This window comes from Macaca thibetana, chromosome 18 (assembly GCF_024542745.1).
Source record: "Macaca thibetana thibetana isolate TM-01 chromosome 18, ASM2454274v1, whole genome shotgun sequence".
Classification (NCBI taxonomy): domain Eukaryota; kingdom Metazoa; phylum Chordata; class Mammalia; order Primates; family Cercopithecidae; genus Macaca; species Macaca thibetana.
In genome coordinates, this window is record NC_065595.1 from 58,184,173 (window position 1) to 58,206,265 (window position 22,093).

A 22,093-nucleotide genomic window follows, 5' to 3' on the forward strand; every position below is an offset into this window, starting at 1 on the left:
CCAGCCCAGGGCAGCCTTTCCAGTAAACCCTTCTGAGTATCTCCAAGTTCAGTGCTCAAAAGCTTTCCACATTCATCCCAAAGGCTTGACAAATGTGCCTTTGCTTACTGAAGCTTCCAAAAGAAAAGGTTACATGAAATCTGAGTGGAATACAAATATTTCTTCCCTTCAGGGACTTCATTCTCTGGGAGCTCATGTCAGAAAACAAACTTCCTCCATGACCACTAGGGAGCTCCCATTGGTGTTTGGTGTTCTAATGGCTGGAGACGTCCCCTAAGTTCCTTCTATCAATTCATGTGATTGCATCTATATTTAATCAGTTTTCACCATGTTCCTGGAAAGGCATTTAACCGGCTGCCAGCAGACTCCTCCTCCTGCTCCCCTGCACCACGAAGTCAGTTGATAGAGTCCTTCACTCAGCCCCAGGGCTCGGTCACCCTCTCTGCATTCTCTCCTGGACAAGCCTGGCTCCTCCTGATGTGTTAACTCCTTGTTCTGAGAGGGCTTGCTACCTTCCAAAGCTTACATACATAAAGTCACTCATATCCTCTTCATGCATAGGCCTACAAAGCCAAATACTTAAAAAGAAAAAAGATTCACAGAGGCTAGCACCATTCAGGAAATAGAAGACCCTGGGTAGAAATGAAGTAAAACACAACGAATCCTGGCTGAGTCTGCAAATGGGATTGTGGTGCAGCAGAGAGACGCAGCCCCACAAAGAAGGAAAATCAATTTTCACTAATGATTTTGAATGTGCTATTGGCCTTGGGTTAATTATTTATTTGCATGAGGGTTTAGATTTAGCTCACGGATATGCCAGATTATTTGAAAGGGTTTTAGTGCCTTTGACCTATGCTCAATGAATCCTCTTGACCCATATTTTATTTCACATGCAAAAACAATAGGCAGTATATTGGTCATTTGTTTTCTACTTTATTCATGATTTCAATCAACTAATAATTAATGAGGCTCTGTACTGGATGCTATTCTAGGTTCTGTGAATAAAGCTATGAACAGAGCAGACAGTGTTCCTATTTTCATGGAGCTTAATATTCTAACAGTGGGAGAGACAGGTAAGCGATGAATAAAAAATGAATGTGACCCCTTGATATGATGCAATGAAATGGCACTTTACCTCTGTGCTCTATCTCCAAAAAAGTCCACAGCTCCAGTCTAATCAAGAAAAAAGAAAAAAATCAGACAAATTCCAATAGATGAGCATCCCACAAAATACTTGACCGGTACTCTGAAAAACGTCAAGGTTATCAAAACCAAAGAAAGTTTGAGAAACTGTCACAGCCAAGAGTGGCCTAAGGAGCCAAGACAAGTATGTGTAATATAGTATCCTGGATGGGATTCTGGAAGAGAAAAAGATATTGGGTAAAAGCAAAGGAAATCTGAGTAAACTATGGGCTTTCATTAAATTTTCAAAAATGAATGTGTCAGATAGTGATCAACGCGGTAAGGAAAGTGAGAAGGAGTAGGTTAAGGAGCAACAGCGTCACAGGGGACTGTCTCGGCCAGGGAAGCCTCGCTAAGGAGAGGACAGCTGTGGTGCAACTTGAATGATGGGAAGGCACCAGTCTGCCAAGCAGGAAACTACATCTGAGGAAAATGGGAACACATGGAAAAGGCCCTGAAGGAGGAATGAGCTGTTGTGTCCAAGAAACACACAGAGGTCTTGTGTGGACGGAACCTCGCAAGCAAGTGGGAGAATGGTACAAGACGGCACTGAAGAGGTAGACAAGGACTAAATCATGAATGCTTTTCTAGGTCAGGCTAAGGAATTTAAATGTTACTCAAAGTCATTGGAGAGTTTTAAGCAGAGAAATGGCATGATCTGATTTATCTTTGAAAAATATTACTCCAGCTGCTGTGCTCAGAATAGATTGTATTAGTGGTTGTCCGAGGCTGGGGAGAGGAGAAAATGAGAGGTGATCTTTTACTGGATATGGGGTTTTGAGGGGGGTGATGATAATGTTCTTGAAGTAGACAGTGGTGATGGTTGTGGAACATTGGCAATATACTAATAACCACTGAATTATACACCTTAAAAACGATTAAAATGGTAAATTTTATATTATGTAAATGTCACAATTTAGAAAAAGAATTGACTGCAGAAGTTCAGGCAAGCATGAAGGGAGGTAGTTTAGCTGTGAGGCTATTGCTGTGATACAGGAGAGAACGATGGTGGCTTGGATTTGGGTGACAGCAGTAGGGATGGGAAGAAGTATTTGGATTCAGAGATATTTTGGAAGTAGAGCTGACAGGATTACTTTAGAGTCGAGGTAAAGAGAGGAGGTTATTGAGGGAAATTAAGGGTAATGTTGGGACCATAAAAGAGACATGTCTGACTTTTTCTAGTTTATTTTAAGGCATTTTAATGTGGACTTTTATATGCTGGGTATTAGTACACTTTGGGCTATAGATAATACAAAGCCCCAACTCAAGCTGGCTTAAATAGTTGGAAATTTATGATCTCGCACAAGAATCAGTCCAGCAGTGGGCATGGGCTTTATGCTGGAGCAATTGGGAGCTTTGCGTGTCATCAAGGGCCCAGGTTTGTGACATCCTCCCACTATGCCACCCTCAGTTTTGCCCTGACAATATGGTCTATCCTCATGGTTTCAACATGGCAACAGCAGTTCTAGGTGTCACATACAAACGAAACTATGATGAAAGGAAGAAATGGCGTCCCATCCAACGTATCCTTCTTAGAAGTGAAGAAAGTAGAAGATCCAGATGACTTCTCAGCATGTTACATATCTGTTTCTAAACCAATAATCAGTATGGGAAATGGGTTTATCATGGTTGGCTTAAACTACCCAGGATTCATTCCCTATAGCTGAAGTTGAGGTTCTGTTTTCCCTGAAGTACGTAACAATGGGAGGATGATCAGAGGTTCCGTTAAGAAGGACATAGGGATTGGATGCATGTTGGATAGGCAACTAACAGTATGTACTCCGTGGGGGTGCACTAAACATTTTTTTGGTCCAAACATTTGTTCATTATAAATAGAGAGGGGTTCAGAGAATATAAGATATATTATTATATCGCCAGAATTTTGTCTGATGGACTTTACTATCTTAAATATTCATTAGAGCTAAAACCAGCTTGGTGACATGAGTCCATAGTCCCAGCTACTTCAGAGGCCGAAGTGAAAAGATCGCTTGGGCCCAAGAGTTTAAGATCATCCTGGGCAACATAGTGAGACCCCTTCTCTTAAAAAAAAAAGAAAAAGAAAGAAAGAAAAACTAGAGAAAACACATTTTGAATATCACTGAACATTTTACAAGAACTTGAAGTGTCAAGAACCTGAAGTTCCTAGAAAGATTTAATAGAACAAGGAAAAAGTGGGAAGTCAAAGGGTGGTGTTTAATAATAGCTACCATCATTGCACATTTCCTATGTGTCTAACACTTTTCTACTTAACATAAATTATGTCATTTAATTCCCACGATACCTTATAATGAGGTCTTATTACGACATCTTTACTTTACAAGTGAGGAAATGGAGGTTTAGAAAGTTTAAGGCAAATTGCCAGTGTCACAGACAGTAGAGCCAGGACTTGAACCCAGACAGTCTGGCTCCAAAGCATGCACGCCTAATCTCTATGCTTCCTACACACTGTGTTCAATCTAGACTTGAAAGTTTAAACTTTATAGCAATATTTCTCAAATCAGCAGCTCCCCCTTTTGAAAAAACAAAAATATCCTGCCATCCTCAAAGAGATTTTGATTTTGATTACTTATCTTTATGTATGAAATCAACAGGCATTTTCTTTCCTTTTTCATATGTAAAATTGCATCATGAAATTGACTTGCATTTTCAAACTTTCCCCGTTTCCCAGAGATTCTGATATGCCCAATCCCCAAAGTAAGTGATCTTCTGGAGTGCAAATCACTCTTCTGGAGCATGTGGAGGGATGCCAAAGGATTGAGGTTCCAGTGGAATTCTGGTCCTGATGGAGTTCTGGCCCCAGTGACCTGTACTGGCTGTCTGTATAGTACCAATGCAAGCTATATCGTTGCACAATCTTGCACGTAACTTTAGCTGAATATGTCTGGTTTTGGGGCCAATGACCTGCTGGAGCTGACTTTCCATTGTGTAAGGGAGGTCACGCCAGTAAGATTCTCATTTGTTAAGTGGGAAAAATACATAACCTGTAACATTCCCCCTAGATAAATGGGAGTAATTATGGGTCAACTACCATTTGGAAATAGCGTTTTCGTTTCTCAGAAAATCACCCCCAAAGGATAGAAAATCCATTTTTATTTTCTGCAAGACGACAGGTGAGATGGAAAGAGTACTTTTGTTTGTTCCTTGTCTCTCTTTTTGCATAATTATTTCTTCAGGGCAAGGAGCACATTGCTAATAGTCAGCACTTGTGTGGAGTTGGATCATAAATACTACAGATAAGACACGCAGTATTAGATTGGCGAGTTTCCCCACTCAGTGTAGAAGCACCACATGTACCCACAGGACTGACCCCTGCCTCGAGATCAGCAATTTATCTGTGTCCCAGTTAAAGATCATTCAGAATTGCCATCCAGGCTGCAAATGTCAAGTGGGGCAGTAAATATTAATATCATGGCTGCCTGTCAGCCTCCACAGACTGGGACTCAGCACAGGCCCCTGTCAGGCAGAGATGACGCCATTGCAGTCACACATCTGAAACCCAGTGTCATCATTTCTCCCACCAGCTCCCCAGATCTCCACAGAACTGTGGATCAATGTCAGCTGCGTAGGGCTCTGGGCAGAGTCATTGTGCTAATAAAAGAATAAGGCCGGCCAGGCGTGGTAACTCATGCCTGTAATCTCAGCATTTTGGGAGGCCGAGGCAGGCGGATCACTTGAGGCCAGGAGTTCGAGACCAGCCTGGCCAACATGGTGAAATCCTGTCTCTAGTAAAAATGCAAAAAAATAGCTAGGCTTGGTGGTGGGCACCTATAGTCCCAGCTACTCGGTGGCTGAGGCAGGAGAATTGCCTGAACCCAGGAGGCACAGGTTGCAGTGAACCGAGATATCGCACCACTGCACTCCAGCCTGGGCAACAGAGTGGGGCTCTGTCTCAAAAAAAAAAAAAAAAAAAGAAAGAAAAAAGAAAAAAAATTATGCCAGTATCTGGAGATCGAGTTCTTGCTTCTGGCAACAATACTGCACTACATACGAATTATTGCTTCATTTTGTCACTTTAAATGCTATCTCTAAGTCAGATTATGGAGAATTAAGTGAGTTGATGTAACTGTTTTGAACGCTGCTTGGCACATGTGGACAGTGTGTGAGTATCCACTGTATCGTTGCTGTTAGCACCACCGTCATTAGGCCAAGAACTTGGACAGCAACACAAGACTATTTGTCAAGCATCTCTGAGTGGCGCCTGTCAATGGAAGCTAGTCCAGATTCTCTCTTGGACATCGGGTCCTCTCAGGAAGCATTTGCCATTGCCTTCAGCTCTCTCCTGATGTAAGCTGTGCACCCGTGGGTGTTTTAGAAGAATGGTATTTATCCAGTCTTATTGCAATAGGACTGTTCTTGTAAAAAGAAAAAATAAAGTAAAATAGAAAACATATTTATCCAGCTTTGGCCACCCGAGAAAAACATTAGCTGTCACGTTCCCCTTTTCCCTTCTGAGTAAAGGCAGTCTGGCTGTTTTCCTCCTTGGTCATCCTGTCTAATTGGCAAGGAATCATGGGAATTTCCGCAGTTTGCTTTGTGGAAGTTTTCCAGTTTTAATGTCTGTCAAACTTTCGGCACAGGGCGAAGGCTGCTGGACTCAGCTGGAGCAGTAGCATGAGCTCAGAAGGCGCCTCACCTGGACACAGGTCCAGGCTCTTTGCTCTGACCAAATTTGTGACCTTGAGCAAGTTGCTTCATCTCTTCTATCCTTAGTTTTATCTTCAGCTTATCCATGTAAAATGGAGGGAACAGCAATTTATAGGATTCTAGTGAGATTTAGGAGTAATGTCTGTAATACTCACAGGACGCTAGCCTGGCAAATAGTAGGTGCTGAATAAATAGAGAAGTTATATTCTCTTTTCAGCTTTTATACCTTTAAGTGTCTAAAAATGTTGCATTCAAACATTCATACACACACACACACACACACACACACACACACACACATATGAACAGGAAGAAAAGTAAAAGGAAAATATCAACATATTAATAATCGCTAGTTTCAGATGAACCACTGTACAAACAAAAAATAAAATAAACTTTAAAAAATAACTTCAGGGTCATAATAATTTTTAACATCCAGGTAATACCTAATGAGTATATTCATCTCATATTCCCCTCGTCTCCTGACCAGATGTGACCAGATGGTTAGGCTTTTGTGTGAAGTATTTACCTTTGATCTTGACATTTTTGTAATTCATATATATTTGCCTGAAGAAGACTGTATTGCTTTATGTGTTTTCTCTAAAAGTACCATCCCTTATGTGTCATTCTGTATCTTGCTTTTTTCATGCAACACAGTGTTTTTGAAATCACATCATGCTCTTACAAGTGTATCTAATTAATTCCTTTTAATTACCATATTGTATTATATGAATATACCATAATTTGTTTAACTATTCCACTTTTGATGGACTTTTAGGCTATTTTAATTTTTTCACTCATACAAGCAATGCCACAATGAATAGCCTTGCATGTCTCTCTCCAGAGCACATCGGTGTTTTTTTGAGACAGAACTCCTAGAATCCCTTGGAAGATTGTACATGTGTTAAGCTGTAATAAACACTACCAATTGCCCTTCAGAAGGACTATCCTTGTTCTCTAGAACTCTGCCCAAACTTAATTGAATCAAGTTTTCAAGTGTTCTCCAATTTGATGGATAAAGAATCATACTGCCTTGATTTTTTTATTTTGAAATAATTATTGATTAATAGGAAGTTCAAAGATAGTACAGAGGTCCCTTGTCCCTTTTACTCAGTTTCTTTCAATGGCTACATCTAATATAATTATAGTACAATATCACACCAGAAAATCAACATTGGTATAAAGAATGTATAGTTCTATGTCATTTTACTATATGTGCAGATCCATGGAAACATAACCATAATTAAGATATAGAACTATCCCATTCCCCCAAAGATCTCCCTCATGCTACCCCTTGATAGTCAGACCTGCCCATCCCCACCAACTCTAACTGCTTATCTGTTCTCCATCCCTATAATTGTGTCATTTTCATACAATTATATAAATACAATCATACAGTGTGTGACCTTTGAAGATTGGCTTTTTTCACTCAGAGTAATACCCTTGAGATCCACCTAAGGTGTTGCATTTACTGATAATTTGTTCCTCTTTATTGCTGAGTAGTATATCATGGTAGATATTACTGTAGTTTGTCCAATCCTTCACCTATCATAGGATATTTTGGTTGTTTCCAGTTTGGAGATATCACAAATAAAGCTGCTATGAGCACCATGGGCAGGTTTTTGTGGGGACACAAGATTTTGTTTCTCTGGGAAATGCCAAGGGTGCAGTAAGGGCTAGGTCACATCACAAGCATACATTTAGTTTTTTAAGAAACGGACATACTATTTTCCAGAGTGGTTGTATCATTTTATATTCCCTCCAGTGATGTGTGAGAGATCAATTTCTCCACATTTTTGCCACCATTTGGTGTTGCCACCATGTCTTATTTTAGCTGTTCTAATTAGTGTCTGGTGGTATTGTTTGCTGGTCTTAATTCACATTTCCCTAAATGCCAGTGATGCTGAACAACTTTTCATGAACTTATTTGCCATCTGTATGTCTACTTCTATGAAGTGTCTTTTCATATATTTTGCTCATTTTATAATTGGATGTTTATGCTTCTTTTACAGTGATATTTGAGTGTCTTTTATAAATCTATGTATTCTAGATACGAGTCCTTACATAGGGGGTGAGAGTTCAGGCTCCCCAAGTGGTTCCGATGATGGACATGAGAGTGGTTCATTATCACCAGGAGGAGAAAAAGTCCAGACCAGACTCCTCCCTTGGCCTTCTCTGACATCACCACCTCGACAAGGTGTATTAGTCTGTTCTCACACTGCTAATAAAGACATACCTGAGACTCGGTAATTTATAAAGGAAAGAGGATGAATTGATTCACAGTTCAGCATGGATAGAGAAGCCTCAGGAAACTTACAATCCTGGGGGAAGGGAAAGCAAACACATCCTTCTTCACATGGCAGCAGGAAGGAGAAGTGCTGAGCAAAGGGCAAAAGCCCGTTATAAAACCTCATGAGAACTCACTTTCACAAGAACAGCAAGGGAGTAACTGCCCCCATGATCCAATCACCTCCCACTGAATCCCTCCAGTGGGGACTACAATGCAAGATAATATTTGAATGGGGACACAGCCAAACCATGTCACAGGGGGAGGGGCTGTGGGGAAGCAAGGAGTGCTCAGTAGAGATTTTCCAGAGTGGAAGTTTAAGTTACCCTCTTGGACTTCGCTGGCAGAGGCGGAGTGGGCCACAATTTTTTTCTGTGGCCTCTGCTGGGAAAGATCAGTTCATACGTAAGAGTTTTCTGTCTTGCTAGGCTGCCCCTCTTTTGGTCTTTTAACCAGAGAGAGGCTTTCCCTGCTCTATGTCTGTGGCATTTACTGGTTGCCCATTTCTTTAGCATCTCATCTTTGGGACAAAAATAAAACCCACGGAAATCACCGCCCTATTGTTTCTCAGATTTTGAGATCTCTAGCTGGTCTGCCTTCTTCTCTGCACTGTTCAGTCTTCTCATGTTGTTTTATATCTACTGTCCATCTTTTTTAACTGTACTTAGCAGGAGAAATGGGGGGCACATACTTCTACTTCATCTTTTCAAAAGTAGAATGCATACCCTATTGTTCTAATTTGCTTTTTCTTAAATTAGTGAGGTTGAGTATCATTTTATGTGTTCCCTGGACATTTGATTTCCGTCCTCTAGAATTGCCTGTCTCTTCATACATACCTTTGTCTACTGTTTCTACTCGATTAACTATATTTTTCTTAATGATTTGTAGTTCTTTTTTTTTTTTTTTTTCCTTTTGAGACAAAGTCTTGCTCTGTCGCCCAGGCTGGAGTGCAGTGGTGTAATCTCAGCTCACTGCAAACTCCACCTCACAGGTTCAAGAGACTCTCCTGCCTCAGCCTCCTGAGTAGCTGTGATTACAAGCGTCCACCACCACACCCGGCTAGTTTTTGTAATTTTAATACAGACGGGGATTCACCATGTTGGTCAGGTTGGTCTTGAACTCCTGACTTTAAGTGATCCTCTTGCCTTGGCCTCCCAAGGTGCTGGGATTACAGGGTGAGCCGTCGCACTCAGCCTAGTGTTTTATATATTCTGAATATTATTCCTTTGTCAATTTATATGTTGCATATATTTTCCAAGTCTGTTCACTTGTTTTTGTTTTTGCTTATAACGGTTTTGTCACCCAGAGGCTTTAAATTTTAATGCAGTCAGCATGTTGCCTTTTAATAATGAAAATATAAGAACTGTATACATATCTGGGCAGAAGATGGTGGCCGGCGAAGGGAGCAGGTACTTCTGCAATTTGTCAAGGTATGCTCTGTAAGATGATCTCTATCACAGAAGCTGTCAAGCAGGAGGCCGCCCTGGCTGTGCACACACTGCAAAGCGTGGGTGTGGACATGGTTCTGATCACGGGGGACAACAGAAGACAGCCAGAGCCATTGCTACCCAGGTTGGCGTCAACAAAGTCTTTGCAGAGGTGTTTCCTTCGCACAAGGTGGCCAAGGTTCAGGAGCTCCAGAACGAAGGGAAGAAAGTTGCCATGGTAGGGAATGGGGTCGATGATTCCCCGGCCTTGGCCCAGGCAGATGTGGGCATTGCCATTGGCACCAGCACTAATGTGGCCATCAAGGCAGCCAACGTCATCCTCATCAGAAATGATTTGCTGGACATGGTGGCTAGCATTCACCTTTCCAAGATGACTGTCCAGAGAATATGCATCAACCTGTCCTGGCATTGACTTGTAAGCTGGTTGGGATACCCATCGCTGCAGGAGCGAGCTTTCCAGATGAGTTGAAGGTATGTGCATGGGTGGGAGATGATGGTTCATTGCAGGGCAAGGTATCATACGTGCTGAAGGAGTGACAGTGTTTCAGAAATGGACACAGAGCAGGTAAGTTTGATGGACAGGTAAGAGAATCACTCTCTATGTGCCAGCACTGTTCTAAGTGCCCTGGATCTTCTGGGGATGAGATTAGTGTTTTTCAGTTGTACGTGGGACAGTTGAGGATCATGCTAGGCAGAGGTGAGCCCTCTCCTGGAAGAAGTTAACCTAAAAAGCATAATCTGTCTCATTTGGGAGGAGCTAAATAAATATCTCTTCAATGAAGCAAAGGTCAATCAGAAAATTTGTATTTTAGCTATAAAATTACCTATCAGAACTTACCATGAGGCATAATCTTAGTCAAACACCCAAATTAATGATTTCAGACCACAGATACTGAAACACCAAAGTGATAAAGGGGCAAGTATTTCAGCTAGCTACTGCTGCATAACAAATGACCCCAAAGTTTAGTGACTTAAAACAATGATTTGTTATTCCTTATCATTCTGTCAGCTGGGAGGTTCTGCCGGCCTCACCTGGGGTCAGGCACAAGGCTACATTTAGCTAGGGTGTCAGCTTGGGACGGGCATAGCTGGGATGCTGGGTCACCTAAGTCTTTCTCTCCATGTAGTGTTGTTTTAAAATACAGGTTTTAGCGTTTCCTCAGGATGTAAAGTGTAACAAGGGGGCCGGGGTGGGCAATGTGGGTCTGTGAGGCCTGTGTGTGCCCAGGTCCCCTAGCTCCCCCCGCAGCCGGCTCTGCAGTGGTACGCTCCGGTTGTCCGTTGGGGATTCGGGTTCCAGATGGAATGCTGCGTCTTCGCCGCCGCTTGTTGTGGCCGGGGTTACTGCAGCGACCGCCACAGCAGCTCTGGTGCTATGGAGGAGCCTAAGGCTAACCCTCAGCCCTACTTGGGGCTAGTCTTGGAGTTGCTGCGCAGGGTTGTGGCAGCACTGCCTGAAGGTATGAAACCAGATTCTGATCCTTATGATTTTCCATGGGAATTGGTGATACCGGCAGCTGTTGTGGGATTTTTTGCTGTTCTCTTCTTGTGGAGAAGTTTTAGATCAGTTACGAGTCGGCTTTACGTGAGAAGAGAGAAAAAGCTTGCTGTGGCACTTTCTGGACTAATTGAAGAAAAATGTAAACTACTTGAAAAATTTAGCCTTGTTCAAAAAGAGTATGAAGGCTACGAAGTAGAGTCATCTTTAAAGGATGCCAGCTTTGAGAAAGCGACAACAGAAGCACAAAGTTTGGAGGCAACCTGTGAAAAGCTGAACAGGTTCAATTCTGAACTTCAGCATGATATACTCTGTCTAGAAAAAGAGTTAAAAGAAGAGAAATCTAAACATTCTGAACAAAATGAATTGATGGCAGATATTTCCAAAAGGATACAGTCGCTAGAAGATGAGTCAAAATCCCTCAAATCACAAGTAGCTGAAGCCAAAATGACTTTTAAGAGATTTCAAATGAATGAAGGACGACTGCAGATAGAAATACAAGATGCTTTGAATGAAAATTATCAACTTCAGGAAAACCAGAAACAGCTTTTGCAAGAAGCTGAAGTATGGAAAGAACAAGGGCGTGAACTTATTAAACAGAAAAGAACATTTGAAGACTCCAAAGTACACGCAGAACAAGTTTTAAATGATAAAGAAAATCACATCAGGACTCTGACTGAACGCTTGCTAAAGATGAAAGATCAGACTGCTACGCTTCGAGAAAACATAACGGTTGATGATAACTTGGAATTAGAAATGAACAATGAATCGGAAGATGGTGCTTACTTAGATAATCCTCCAAAAGGAGCTTTGAAGAAACTGATTCATGCTGCTACGTTATGTGCTTCTTTAAGAACCTTAGAAGGAGAAAGAAACCAAATTTATATTCAATTATCTGAAGTTGATAAAACAAAGGAAGAGCTTACAGAGCATATTAAAAATCTTCAGACTGAACAAGCATCTTTGCAGTCAGAAAGCACACATTTTGAAAGTGAGAATCAGAAACTTCAACAGAAACTTAAAGTAATGACTGAATTGTGTCAAGAAAATGAAACGAAACTCTACAGGAAATTAATAGTAGAGGAAAAATGCCGGTTAGAGAAAGAAGAGAAACTTTCTAAAGCAGATGAAATAATCAGCCATGCCACTGAAGAGCTGAAGACCTACAGAAAGCGAGCCAAAGATCTTGAAGAATTTGAGAGAACTATTCGTTTTTATCGAAGGAAGAGTATTCTCCATAAGAAAAAAGCACATAATAATTGGTTGGCAGCTTGGACTGCTGAAAGAAACCTCAATGATTTGAGGAAAGAAAATGCTCACAACAGACAAAAATTAACTGATATAGAGTTTAAAATAAAACTTTTAGAAAAAGATCGTCATGCACTTGATGTTCCAAATACAGCATTTGGCAGAGAGCATTCCCCATATGCTCCCTCACCACTGGGTCGGCCTTCATCTGAAATGGGTCAGCCTTCATCTGAAATGAGAGCTTTTCTCTATCCTCCGACTTTGTTGGAGGGTCCACTGAGACGCTCACCTTTGCTTCCAGGGGGAGGAGGAAGAGGCCCAGGAGGCCCAGGGAATCCTCTGGACTGTCAGATGACCAATGAAAGAGGAGAAGCAAGCTGTGATAGGTTAACCAGTCCTCACAGGGCTCCTTCTGGCACTGGGCCCCTGTCGCCTCTGTGGGAACAGGACCATAGGATGGTGTTTCCTCCACCGGGACAGTCATATCCTGATTCAGCTTTTCCTCCACAAAGGCAAGACAGATTTCATTCGAATTCTGCTAGACGCTCTGGACCAGCAGAACTCAGAAGTTTTAATACACCTTCTTTGGGTAAATTGGATGGGTCAGTGCCTTCAGAAATGGAATCCGGTAGAAATGATACCAAAGATAATCTTGGTTATTTAAAGGTGCCTGATTCATCTCTTCCCACTGAAAATGAAGCAACTGGCCCTGGCTTTATTCCTCCACCTCTTGCTCCAATCAGAGGTCCATCATTTCCAGTAGATACAAGGGGCCCGTTCATGAGAAGAGGACCTCCTTTCCCTCCACCTCCTCCAGGAACCATGTTTGGAGCTTCTCGAGATTATTGTCCACCAAGTGTTGTCCCCGGTCCACCACGTGCTCCATTTGCAATGACAAATGTCTATCCGCCCAGGGGTTTTCCTCCTTACCGTCCCCCAAGACCTGGATTTCCACCCCCCACCACCACATTCTGAAGGTAGAAAGAGTTTCCATCAGGGTTGAATCCGACTTCAAATGAGCCTGCTACTGAACATCCAGAAACACAGCAAGAAACCTGACAACATGTTTGCCCTCTTCAAAAGTAATTCTGACTGATCTCATTTTCAGTTTAAGTAACTGCTGTTACTTAAGTGATTACACTTCTGTTCAGATTGAAACTTAATGGAATTATAATTCTCAGGATAGTATTTTGTAAATGAGGATGATTTAAATATGAATCTTATGAGTAAATTATTTTCATTCTATTTTATTCTAGATAGTATAACTTTTAATTTGATTAATCCACTATTATATAAACAATGGTGGGAGTTTTATATATGTAATCTTGCAGGTGGGGAGGTTTTAAATTGTCTTTATGCCAAGAACTGTATTTACTGTGGTTGTAGACAAATGTGAAAGTAACTTTATGTTTAAATTTTAATTGATTAAAAAAAAAACTATATAAATATGTATAGGTGGGAATGTAGAATACTATGTAACTGTTAGAATATTTAACTTTAAACCAAGATCTATCTTGGAACTCCTGTCTTATAGTTTTTATATCCTCTTTCAGTACTTTGATAGTGTAAAACATTTAGAGTAGAAAGTATTCCTGTTTCCTCTGTTTTCCTCAAAAACGGTTTATTCGCCCTCCCTTTCCTTCCCTTTCTCTTCCCTATGCTAATTTCTTCCTTAGTTTTTCATCATATCATTACATAATTGTATTGTTATTTCTTTTATTTTATTTTTATTTGGTGGGAACAACTCTATCCAGACCTTTTACTTTCCCCAGAATTATATAGATAGATTTTTCCTGATTTCTTTCCCAACCTTTACCTCTGTTGGTGCTCTAATAGTTTTAGTTTTATGTTCTGCTTTTCTCTTGCTGTGGCAAGGGGAAGGAGTAAACCTAAGATTGTGTTTAATTGCAATTGGTGAATTTGATCTCTGATTTAGCTCTCTTCTCTGGAATTCTGTTAAAGGGTGAAATGTGTCTTGTCCCCTGAGAGATGCCCTCAAATTTTGGATTAGTCCTTCATGCAAGCTGGGCCACCAAGCCATTGCTTCTTTTGGGGACAACCTGTCCTCCCTTTTAAAAACTATCCTGGCTCACATGCCTCCCACAGCAGTTAATGCCACTCCAGCTTGAATGTAATAAAAGAAAAGTAAGGATTTGGGACATGATGTGCCCTTATTGTACAGTGGGGCTTCCTATACATTTTCCATCTTCCCTTGAACCATCACTATCCTCAGTGACTTTATGTCTCTTTTCCTCTTGTTCTGTTAAAACCGTGTTTGCTAGTGGAAAAATTTAACTCCCAATGATTTTTTAATACTAGGCCTCTTGCCTTCTTTCCAGTGAGACAAAAATAGAATGGTAAGCCTAGTGGTTTCTTCCTTCACTGTCGAATACTCTTTATCCAAGGTATCCAGGAAGAACTTCTAATCAGAAAAGACATATAGTATTTTCCCAACTGGGTAGCATATCTCACTCCCAGAATGGAAGTTAGGTGGGGATTGTAAGATTAAGGAGATGGTTCTGGATTTCTGTCTATGTATTATATCCACAGAACTCTTTCTGGAGGAATTTTATGTTGGGCCAGGCATCCATTTCCAGAGTTTTCCATTTCTAGATACTTCCAAAGTTAGAGCACTGTTCCTAAATAATTTGTTGGCTTTATTTATGAATTTATTGTTCATTCCATTTCATTAGGTTCAGGATGAAACAGGTATTATCATCTCTTTGTGTCTACCTTGCCACCTGTCCCCCAGAATAGGCCCGAATGAGATTGAAAATGTCACTTCAATTCCTTGTGTCTGACATTGCTTGTTTGTAACTAAGAAAAATAATGTTTGCTTTTGTTGAATGTACTAATTTTTTTCCATGAACCTAATAAACTAAAAAGAAAGTTGAAATAATAAATAGTGAACCATTATAAAAATTCATGTTGAGTCAGTCTTCCTTCAGAAATTTTTCCTCAAACTCTCTTACCAAATTTTATCTATGAATAAATTATCATATGCACATTATCTAAGAACATTATCTATGAACCGGGTAGCACATTATCTATGGTAGCACATTATCTATGAACCAGGTTGCCAATCCTTAATCTTCTTTTCCTTTCTTCCCTCCCTCCCTCCCTCCCTCCCTCCCTCCCTCCCTCCCTCTTTCTTTCTTTCCTTCTTTCCTTCTCTGTCTCTCTTTCTTCTTTCAAGGGAAGTATCTCTGTATGGAGATCTCACTTCTAAAGGTGTGGAGGGATAACTGGGTGGCTTTCACTAAGATACAGTTGACTTAAACCAACTGAACTGCCTGGTCTTACTAACATTCTGCATCCATTCTCTCCTCTGCAGTTTTAAAATAGCAGCCCGTGTCCACTGTATCCTTACCAAGTCCCATTCCTTCCCCCGGTTGACTTCTACTATTCCTTAAGCTACCAGTTTAAATATCATTTGATATGATTTCTCTGGGACTCCTGTCTTACTCTCCAAGACTGGCTGAGGTGCCCCCCATGTGAATCCTCTCCCATAACATACAGTCTCTACCGTTGTCTGCAGTGATCAGCCTGTATGGTGATGAGCTATATATTTTTATTTCCTGTTGGATAGTAAGCCAGGAGGGCACGGACTAAGCACCCAGTTCAGTCCTTTGCACATCATTGCCTTTCAATGAATATGTGTTTCATGACTAAATTTTTTAAAACTTAATACTATTTCCAAAGTTTTTAAGGCATTTTGAAGTTCAAAATAGTCAAGTTGGTTCTCATCGCCTCATCTTTTGTGGTTTATTGAAAGGAATGCATACATGCTCTCAATTCACAAACGTATGATTGTGTGGACCAAATTTTTAAAGGAATTTGGCAAAACACCAGAGCTAGGTTACATTCTTAAGCAGCTGAGCAGCCACAGGTTTCATCACACTATTATTAATGGCTTTATTTTCCCATCACTGTTGCATCATTATGCCCTTTGCAGAATTCATCAAAGGCACAATCTCTGCCCTGAGGCTTTGGATTTTATCATTCCACTGCCTGAAGTCATCCATCTGAGAAGCCAGGTAATACACTCCTACCTCTGAAGGGTGTTGAACATCAATTAAGTAATGCTCAGCTGTCTTCAGTATGAAGATGCATTCAAATGAACATGTCCCTCATCTATTCTATTAATAATTATACCCCGTGTTTGAGCAAGGTGGCTAAGACCACAGAGCATTCAGATTTGCAAGGATTTTGCATGCAGTGCAAAGCCTGTTGTCTTTAAATGTAAAGTGTCAATAGGAGGCATTAAAATGTCAGCACCTTTTCAGGAATTCCGCTCATTAAAACGACTGCAAAAGAGTCCTCTGAATACATCACTGTAGACCAAGTTATAGTCTAAGCATTAGATCAGCTAGGAGCCTCCAGAGACTTCCTGAAGTGTGAGGAACAAGTGTTTTAAATGGTGGGGTGACATGGTGGGAGGGTGTCCTGGAAGAATCTGAATTTGCCGGACACTCCCATCCCCCAACTTGGCAGTCGATCAACTTGACACTTCCCGGCTCTAATTTTCTTCCTCCTCGTTTTTATTTCACGGCATTCCCAATTATGCAGCTGCCAGGAAAGGAAGCAATGGAATTTCAATATAGGAAAGACCAGGCCACTTCTTTTCGGACTAGACACTTATGCACAAAGAGCCAGTAGGTCACATCTTCTGCCGGTTCGGAGATGCTTCCAGGACAACCAAGCAAGGTCGAGCGACAACATCAGCCTCTTTGGCTTCGCTCTTTCCTCAGCGGTCACACGATTTCTCAGCTGCCCAGGGGATCATCTATAATAGGCCATTTTATTTGGTAAATGTTTCCCCACTTACTGAAGAGTTCATTATTAATGACCAGAAAGGGAACTCCTGCCTCCCGTGGCAGAAGTTGATACATTTGCTCTGTATAATTGCTGTGTATAGTTAGCCGTGTGGTTGTGCAGCTGAAATAAATTGCCTTCTTCCCATAAGAGCCTCCCTGAGTGTCACGGGAGAGCTAGAAGGAAGCTGGCCGCAGAGACTAATCTCTTCGCTAACGCCGTAGACGATTCCAGAAGCTGAAGACAGATGGCAAGTTTGAGATGAATAGCATTTTTTAATGGCTTCAAAATAGCTCTGTCTATAAACAGCTTTTCTGAATGACAGTACCTAGTACGATTTAATTTATCTATTGCTGCTGTTGTTAGATCCTCTGAGAACTTTCCCCCAGTCCCTGTATTAGGACAAACACTAATCTCACTTCAAAGGGGGAAAATCTAGAACGGGAGGAGGCAAGTGGAACGAAAAGGTAAGAAGAATTTCGACCTACAAATAAATGACAGGTATCCTCCAAACACAGCAGTCTCTTGTAGCCTGGAACTTGAAGAAAGTAACTCTGTGTTAAGATTTAAGAGCAGAAGTTGAACTCTGAACTCTGAAATGAAGTAGGCCCAAAGACTAGGAGAAAAGGTCATGATAAGACAGCACACCTTGGTCTGTTTCTGATTGATAAGAATTCACATTCCACCAATGAGATTAATCCTTCGTCATTCATGCACATGGTTTGGGAAATGCTACTACGGGTGAGAACACAGGTATTTTTCATAGGCTATCAAGGAAAAAAATGAGTATAAAAGGAAATTGGGGGCAGATGTGGTGGCTCACGCCTGTAATCCCAGCACTTTGGGAGACCAAGGCAGGCAGATCACTTGAGGTCAGGAGATCGAGACCATCCTGGCTAACACGGTGAAACCCCGTCTCTACTAAAAAATACAAAAAACTAGCCGGGCAAGGTGGCGGGCGCCTGTAGTCCCAGCTACTCGGGAGGCTGAGGCAGGAGAATGGCGTGAACCTGGGAGGCGGAGCTTGCAGTGAGCTGAGATTCGGTCACTGCACTCCAGCCTAGGCGAAAGAGCGAGAGTCTGTCTCAAAAAAAAAAAAAAAAAAAAATACAGGGTGGTGTGCCTGTAGTCTCAGCTACTCAGGAGGTTAAGGCACAAGAAACGCTTGAACCCAGGAGGTGGAGGTTGCAGTGAGCTGAGATCATGCCACTGCACTCCAGCCTGGGTGACAGACAGAGACTCTGTCATCAGTGTTAATAATTAAGTGAAGAAATAAGTTCGTACCTCTAATTTCCAATTTCCAGTTTCTACAAATGTCTATTAAAACGGCATGTTTCCCATAAGAAGCCACTTTAAAGGGGCATAGTAGAGTAGTTAATAGAAAATGCTAGCATTTCTTACAAAGTAGTAGATGTAATAAGCCTGAAATTAAAGAGTGAGAATTAAACAGAGGGGACGTTCAATAGGAATAATGATATTATGTTAAGTAAAAATAGTCACAAACCAGTTACAGAAAAAGACCGTGGTCAGACTTTTTCCTTCTGTTCTGATACTGGAGGTAAAATGATGTAAAAAGCTGCTCTTTCTTATTCTGTATTGCATCATTCTTTCAAAACACACAGAAGTGCTAGCAATTGGTGACCACTTGAAATTTATGCTTGTTTTAGTAAAGCATTATAGTTGCATTGGAATGACTGTCTCGGTCTCTGAAATCTGAAATAAACCTGGCTTGTTTTCCCATATTGTTCATTGAGTTTTACAGATATTTATTAATTGCCTGCAATGTCCAAAGCATTTGTAACAATGACCACACTTTACAAGCCCCAAAGTGGGTCAACAGTACTTCTTTGCATAGTAGGATGAAATATTTAAAATTGAGACTGTCTCCAAAATTCAAATTAAAAGCTTGGTGCCAAGAGCGGAAAGGAAAAATAAGAAAGTTCCTCAAAAGTTTATGTGCAGAAGAATTAAATGCCCACACACACAATATTCAGTTCCTGCAAAAGTAACTGAGGTTTTTGCTATTAAAAATAGTGGATGGCAAAGTAAGGCAGGTGACACAAGAAGGCACAACCAGCACTGTGTGGCCATCATGTATCCAGAGTCCCAGGTCCACCACTTGCTGCTCTTGTGACTCTGAGCAGGTCCTGGGACCTCTGTGAAGCCTGGTTTGGAGAGAACACTATCCAGTCAACAGATGTGTTGTAGGGAACCTGGAACTGTGTCTGTCACAAAAGAGCTAGTCTAAAAAAATGTTTTAAGTACCTGTGGATTCAAAAGAGGAAGTCACATTAGCCTAGGGAAAACTAAACAGGAAAGGATCCATTCTTTTTAAAAGGTGGCATATAAGTTGTCTGTGGCTTGAGGCTATGCTGGGGAGATAGGAGCTTTGTCTGTCTAGAGAAGGGAAAGAATCAGTAAAGCTTCCAATGCTCCTACACCATTAGCAGTTCTGGGGACAAGCACCTGCACAGTGGAGGAAATTAGTTGGGAAGATAAAGAGAAGAGAGCCAAGAACAAAAGCTTGGGCAATGCCGACATTTAAAGGAAGAAGTATAGAGAGTAAAGATGGAGAGAAAGTGGTCTGAAAGTTTGGAGGAAAAGCAGAAGTGATAGTGTCACGGGAGCCAAGGGACAAACGAGTGCCAAAGGGGAGCAGTGGTGTCCAAAGCTTCAGTGAGATGGACGGGAATGAAAACCAAGAGGAGGTCAATGAGTTCAGCTGTTATGGGGTCAATGGTGGCCTGTGACAGTAACCCTATAGCGACGTTCACCATGATACAAGACATGTGTATCTGAAAGAGGTTGGGTTCATTATGTTGTTTTCTGAAGGCCACGGCCAATTCAGGCCATGAATCAAGGCCTTACTCATATCTATCAGGAACAGGGTGGGCATTAGGATGGCAGGAAAGCTGGATTTTCTGTGAAGACATTCCTACTCAAAAGGTAAGCAGGAGACAAATCTCTCTGGGTCTCACTTTCTTGAATCTGGACTTCCAGAGGAGTTTAAAAAGAACTTGAAGAAGCTCCAACATAAGAGGAAAGATGTTCTCTGCCACAGGGAACTGGGCAGGGAAGTGTCCTCACACTGAATGCTGTAGGAGAAAGCTTTACTTTGTTGGGTGGTATATACGTCCATTCTCACACTGCTAATAAGGACATACCCAAGACTGGGTAATTTATAAAGGAAAGAGTTTTAGTGGACTCACAGTTCCACATGACTGGGGAGGCCTCACAATCATGGCAGAAGGCAAAGGAGGAGCAAAGTCATGTCTTACATGGCAACAGGCAAAAGAGATTATATGCAAGGGGAACTGCCCTTTATAAAGCCCTTAGATCTCATGAAATTTATTCACTTTCGTGAGAACAGCATGAGAAAAACCCACCCCCATGGTTCAATTACCTCCCACCGGGTCCCTCCCATGACATGTGAGGATTATGGGAGCTACAATTCAAGATGAGATTTGGGTGAGGACACAGCCAAACCATATCAAGTGGATAATTTGGTTTCAGGTTGTTTCTTCAATTTGTTTACCCCAAATCTTCAGTCTCGTTTAAAGGGTTCTGACTGGCCTTAGTTGTGCCAGAAGTGAATTAACAAAAAGTGTTGTCTGGCCTCAAGTAGACTGGGGTGTTAAAGAGGGCACAGCACCTCTTGAGGCCCACATGGGGATGACACCTGCTACGACAGAAAACCAGAGTCCAGGGGAGGCTAGAAATAAGAGAAACCAACATTCAGAGGCAAAGGGTTTAGAGATGAACAGAAGGTGAGAGGCAGCAACAACTTTATTCCCTCCTCCCTGAATCAATGCTTATGCACACTGCAGGTGAGGAAGAGCGTGGGGAGCAATTAGGGCTGTGGGTTTATCATGGAGTAAGGCACTGCTGCTGCTTGCAAGGAACCTAAGAAACTAACAGGATTTAGAGACACCCTCGGGTGCCTGGAGAAGCGGCATGTTTGTAAACAGGGCAGAGGGTTCTGTAAGTGAGGGAGGGGGAGCATACAAGACATGGAGAGGCTGGGGGAGGTGCTGGGAGAAGTGGGGTCCAAGGCTTAAGTGTGTGGTCACCCTTGCAGATTCCTCTTTTGCAGCAGAAGGAGACACACACACAAAGAATATCAGTGATTTTTGAGGAGGAGAAAGGGGAAGCAGTGAAAATCAGATGCGGTGGCCGTTTATGCAAAATAGAAAGTGAGATCTGTGGAGGGCAGGGCCAGGGTGGAGAGTTGTGAGTGCAGTTTGGCAAAGTAGAAAGGAAAGGGGTGCCATGAAGTCCTGAAGCCCGCTGTCTGCAGGAGCACATTGTCATCGCCTGGTGACAAGCCACCAGAATTGCAGGTGGCGGGCCTTCAAGGGAAGACATCAAGGCCTCCAGCAGAGCTGCTGGCTGAGCTAGCTTAAACTCATGAGGGGCAACTGCCATCAGATTGTGGCCTTGGAAATCATGTTGAGATGCAAGAGAGAGTGATGTAACCATGCCAAGAAAAGCTCACTGTTCCTTGGCACTTGCCAGTCCCTCCCTGGACTACCTCTCAGGTGCTTCTCTGCCTAACAAACTCCTATTCGACCATGAAATCTCAGGCAGAGCTAGTCTTCCCTGTCTGCTGCACTCCCAATAGTGTTTGTGCATCTGCCATGTAGCAAGATTGATGCACCTGTGTGTTCCAACCCCAGACTGTAAGCTCCCTGGAAGAGCATGTTAAAAATGAAGAATCTCAGACCCCTCCCCAGACCTAGAGTCAGAATCTGCATTGTAACAAGAACCTCTGCTGGTTCAGGTGCACATTCAGAATTGAGAAGCCTTGATATCAGTGGTAAAGAACTCATATAGGTAATGTACTATTATGGAAGATGCAGTCTGGCATTTTTCTATTTTATTCTGTTTCATTTTTTTTTATTATGATTATACTTTAAGTTCTAGGGTACACGTGCAGAATGTGCAGGTTTGTTACATAGGTATACACGTACCATG

The 22,093-nt window shown here is 41.8% G+C and overlaps 1 protein-coding gene and 1 pseudogene across 1 annotated transcript; both read left to right on the forward strand.

The window, feature by feature from the left end:
- The first annotated feature begins 9,554 nt into the window (after window positions 1-9,554).
- LOC126941097 (copper-transporting ATPase 2-like) lies at window positions 9,555-10,095 on the forward strand (annotated as a pseudogene).
- Window positions 10,096-10,897: 802 nt separating this feature from the next.
- Window positions 10,898-13,498, forward strand: CTAGE1 (cutaneous T cell lymphoma-associated antigen 1). Its single transcript, XM_050767335.1, has one exon. The coding sequence runs from the start codon at window positions 10,934-10,936 to the stop codon at window positions 13,277-13,279; it is 2,346 nt and encodes a 781-aa protein (XP_050623292.1). The 5' UTR covers window positions 10,898-10,933; the 3' UTR covers window positions 13,280-13,498.
- The last annotated feature ends 8,595 nt before the right edge of the window (window positions 13,499-22,093 follow it).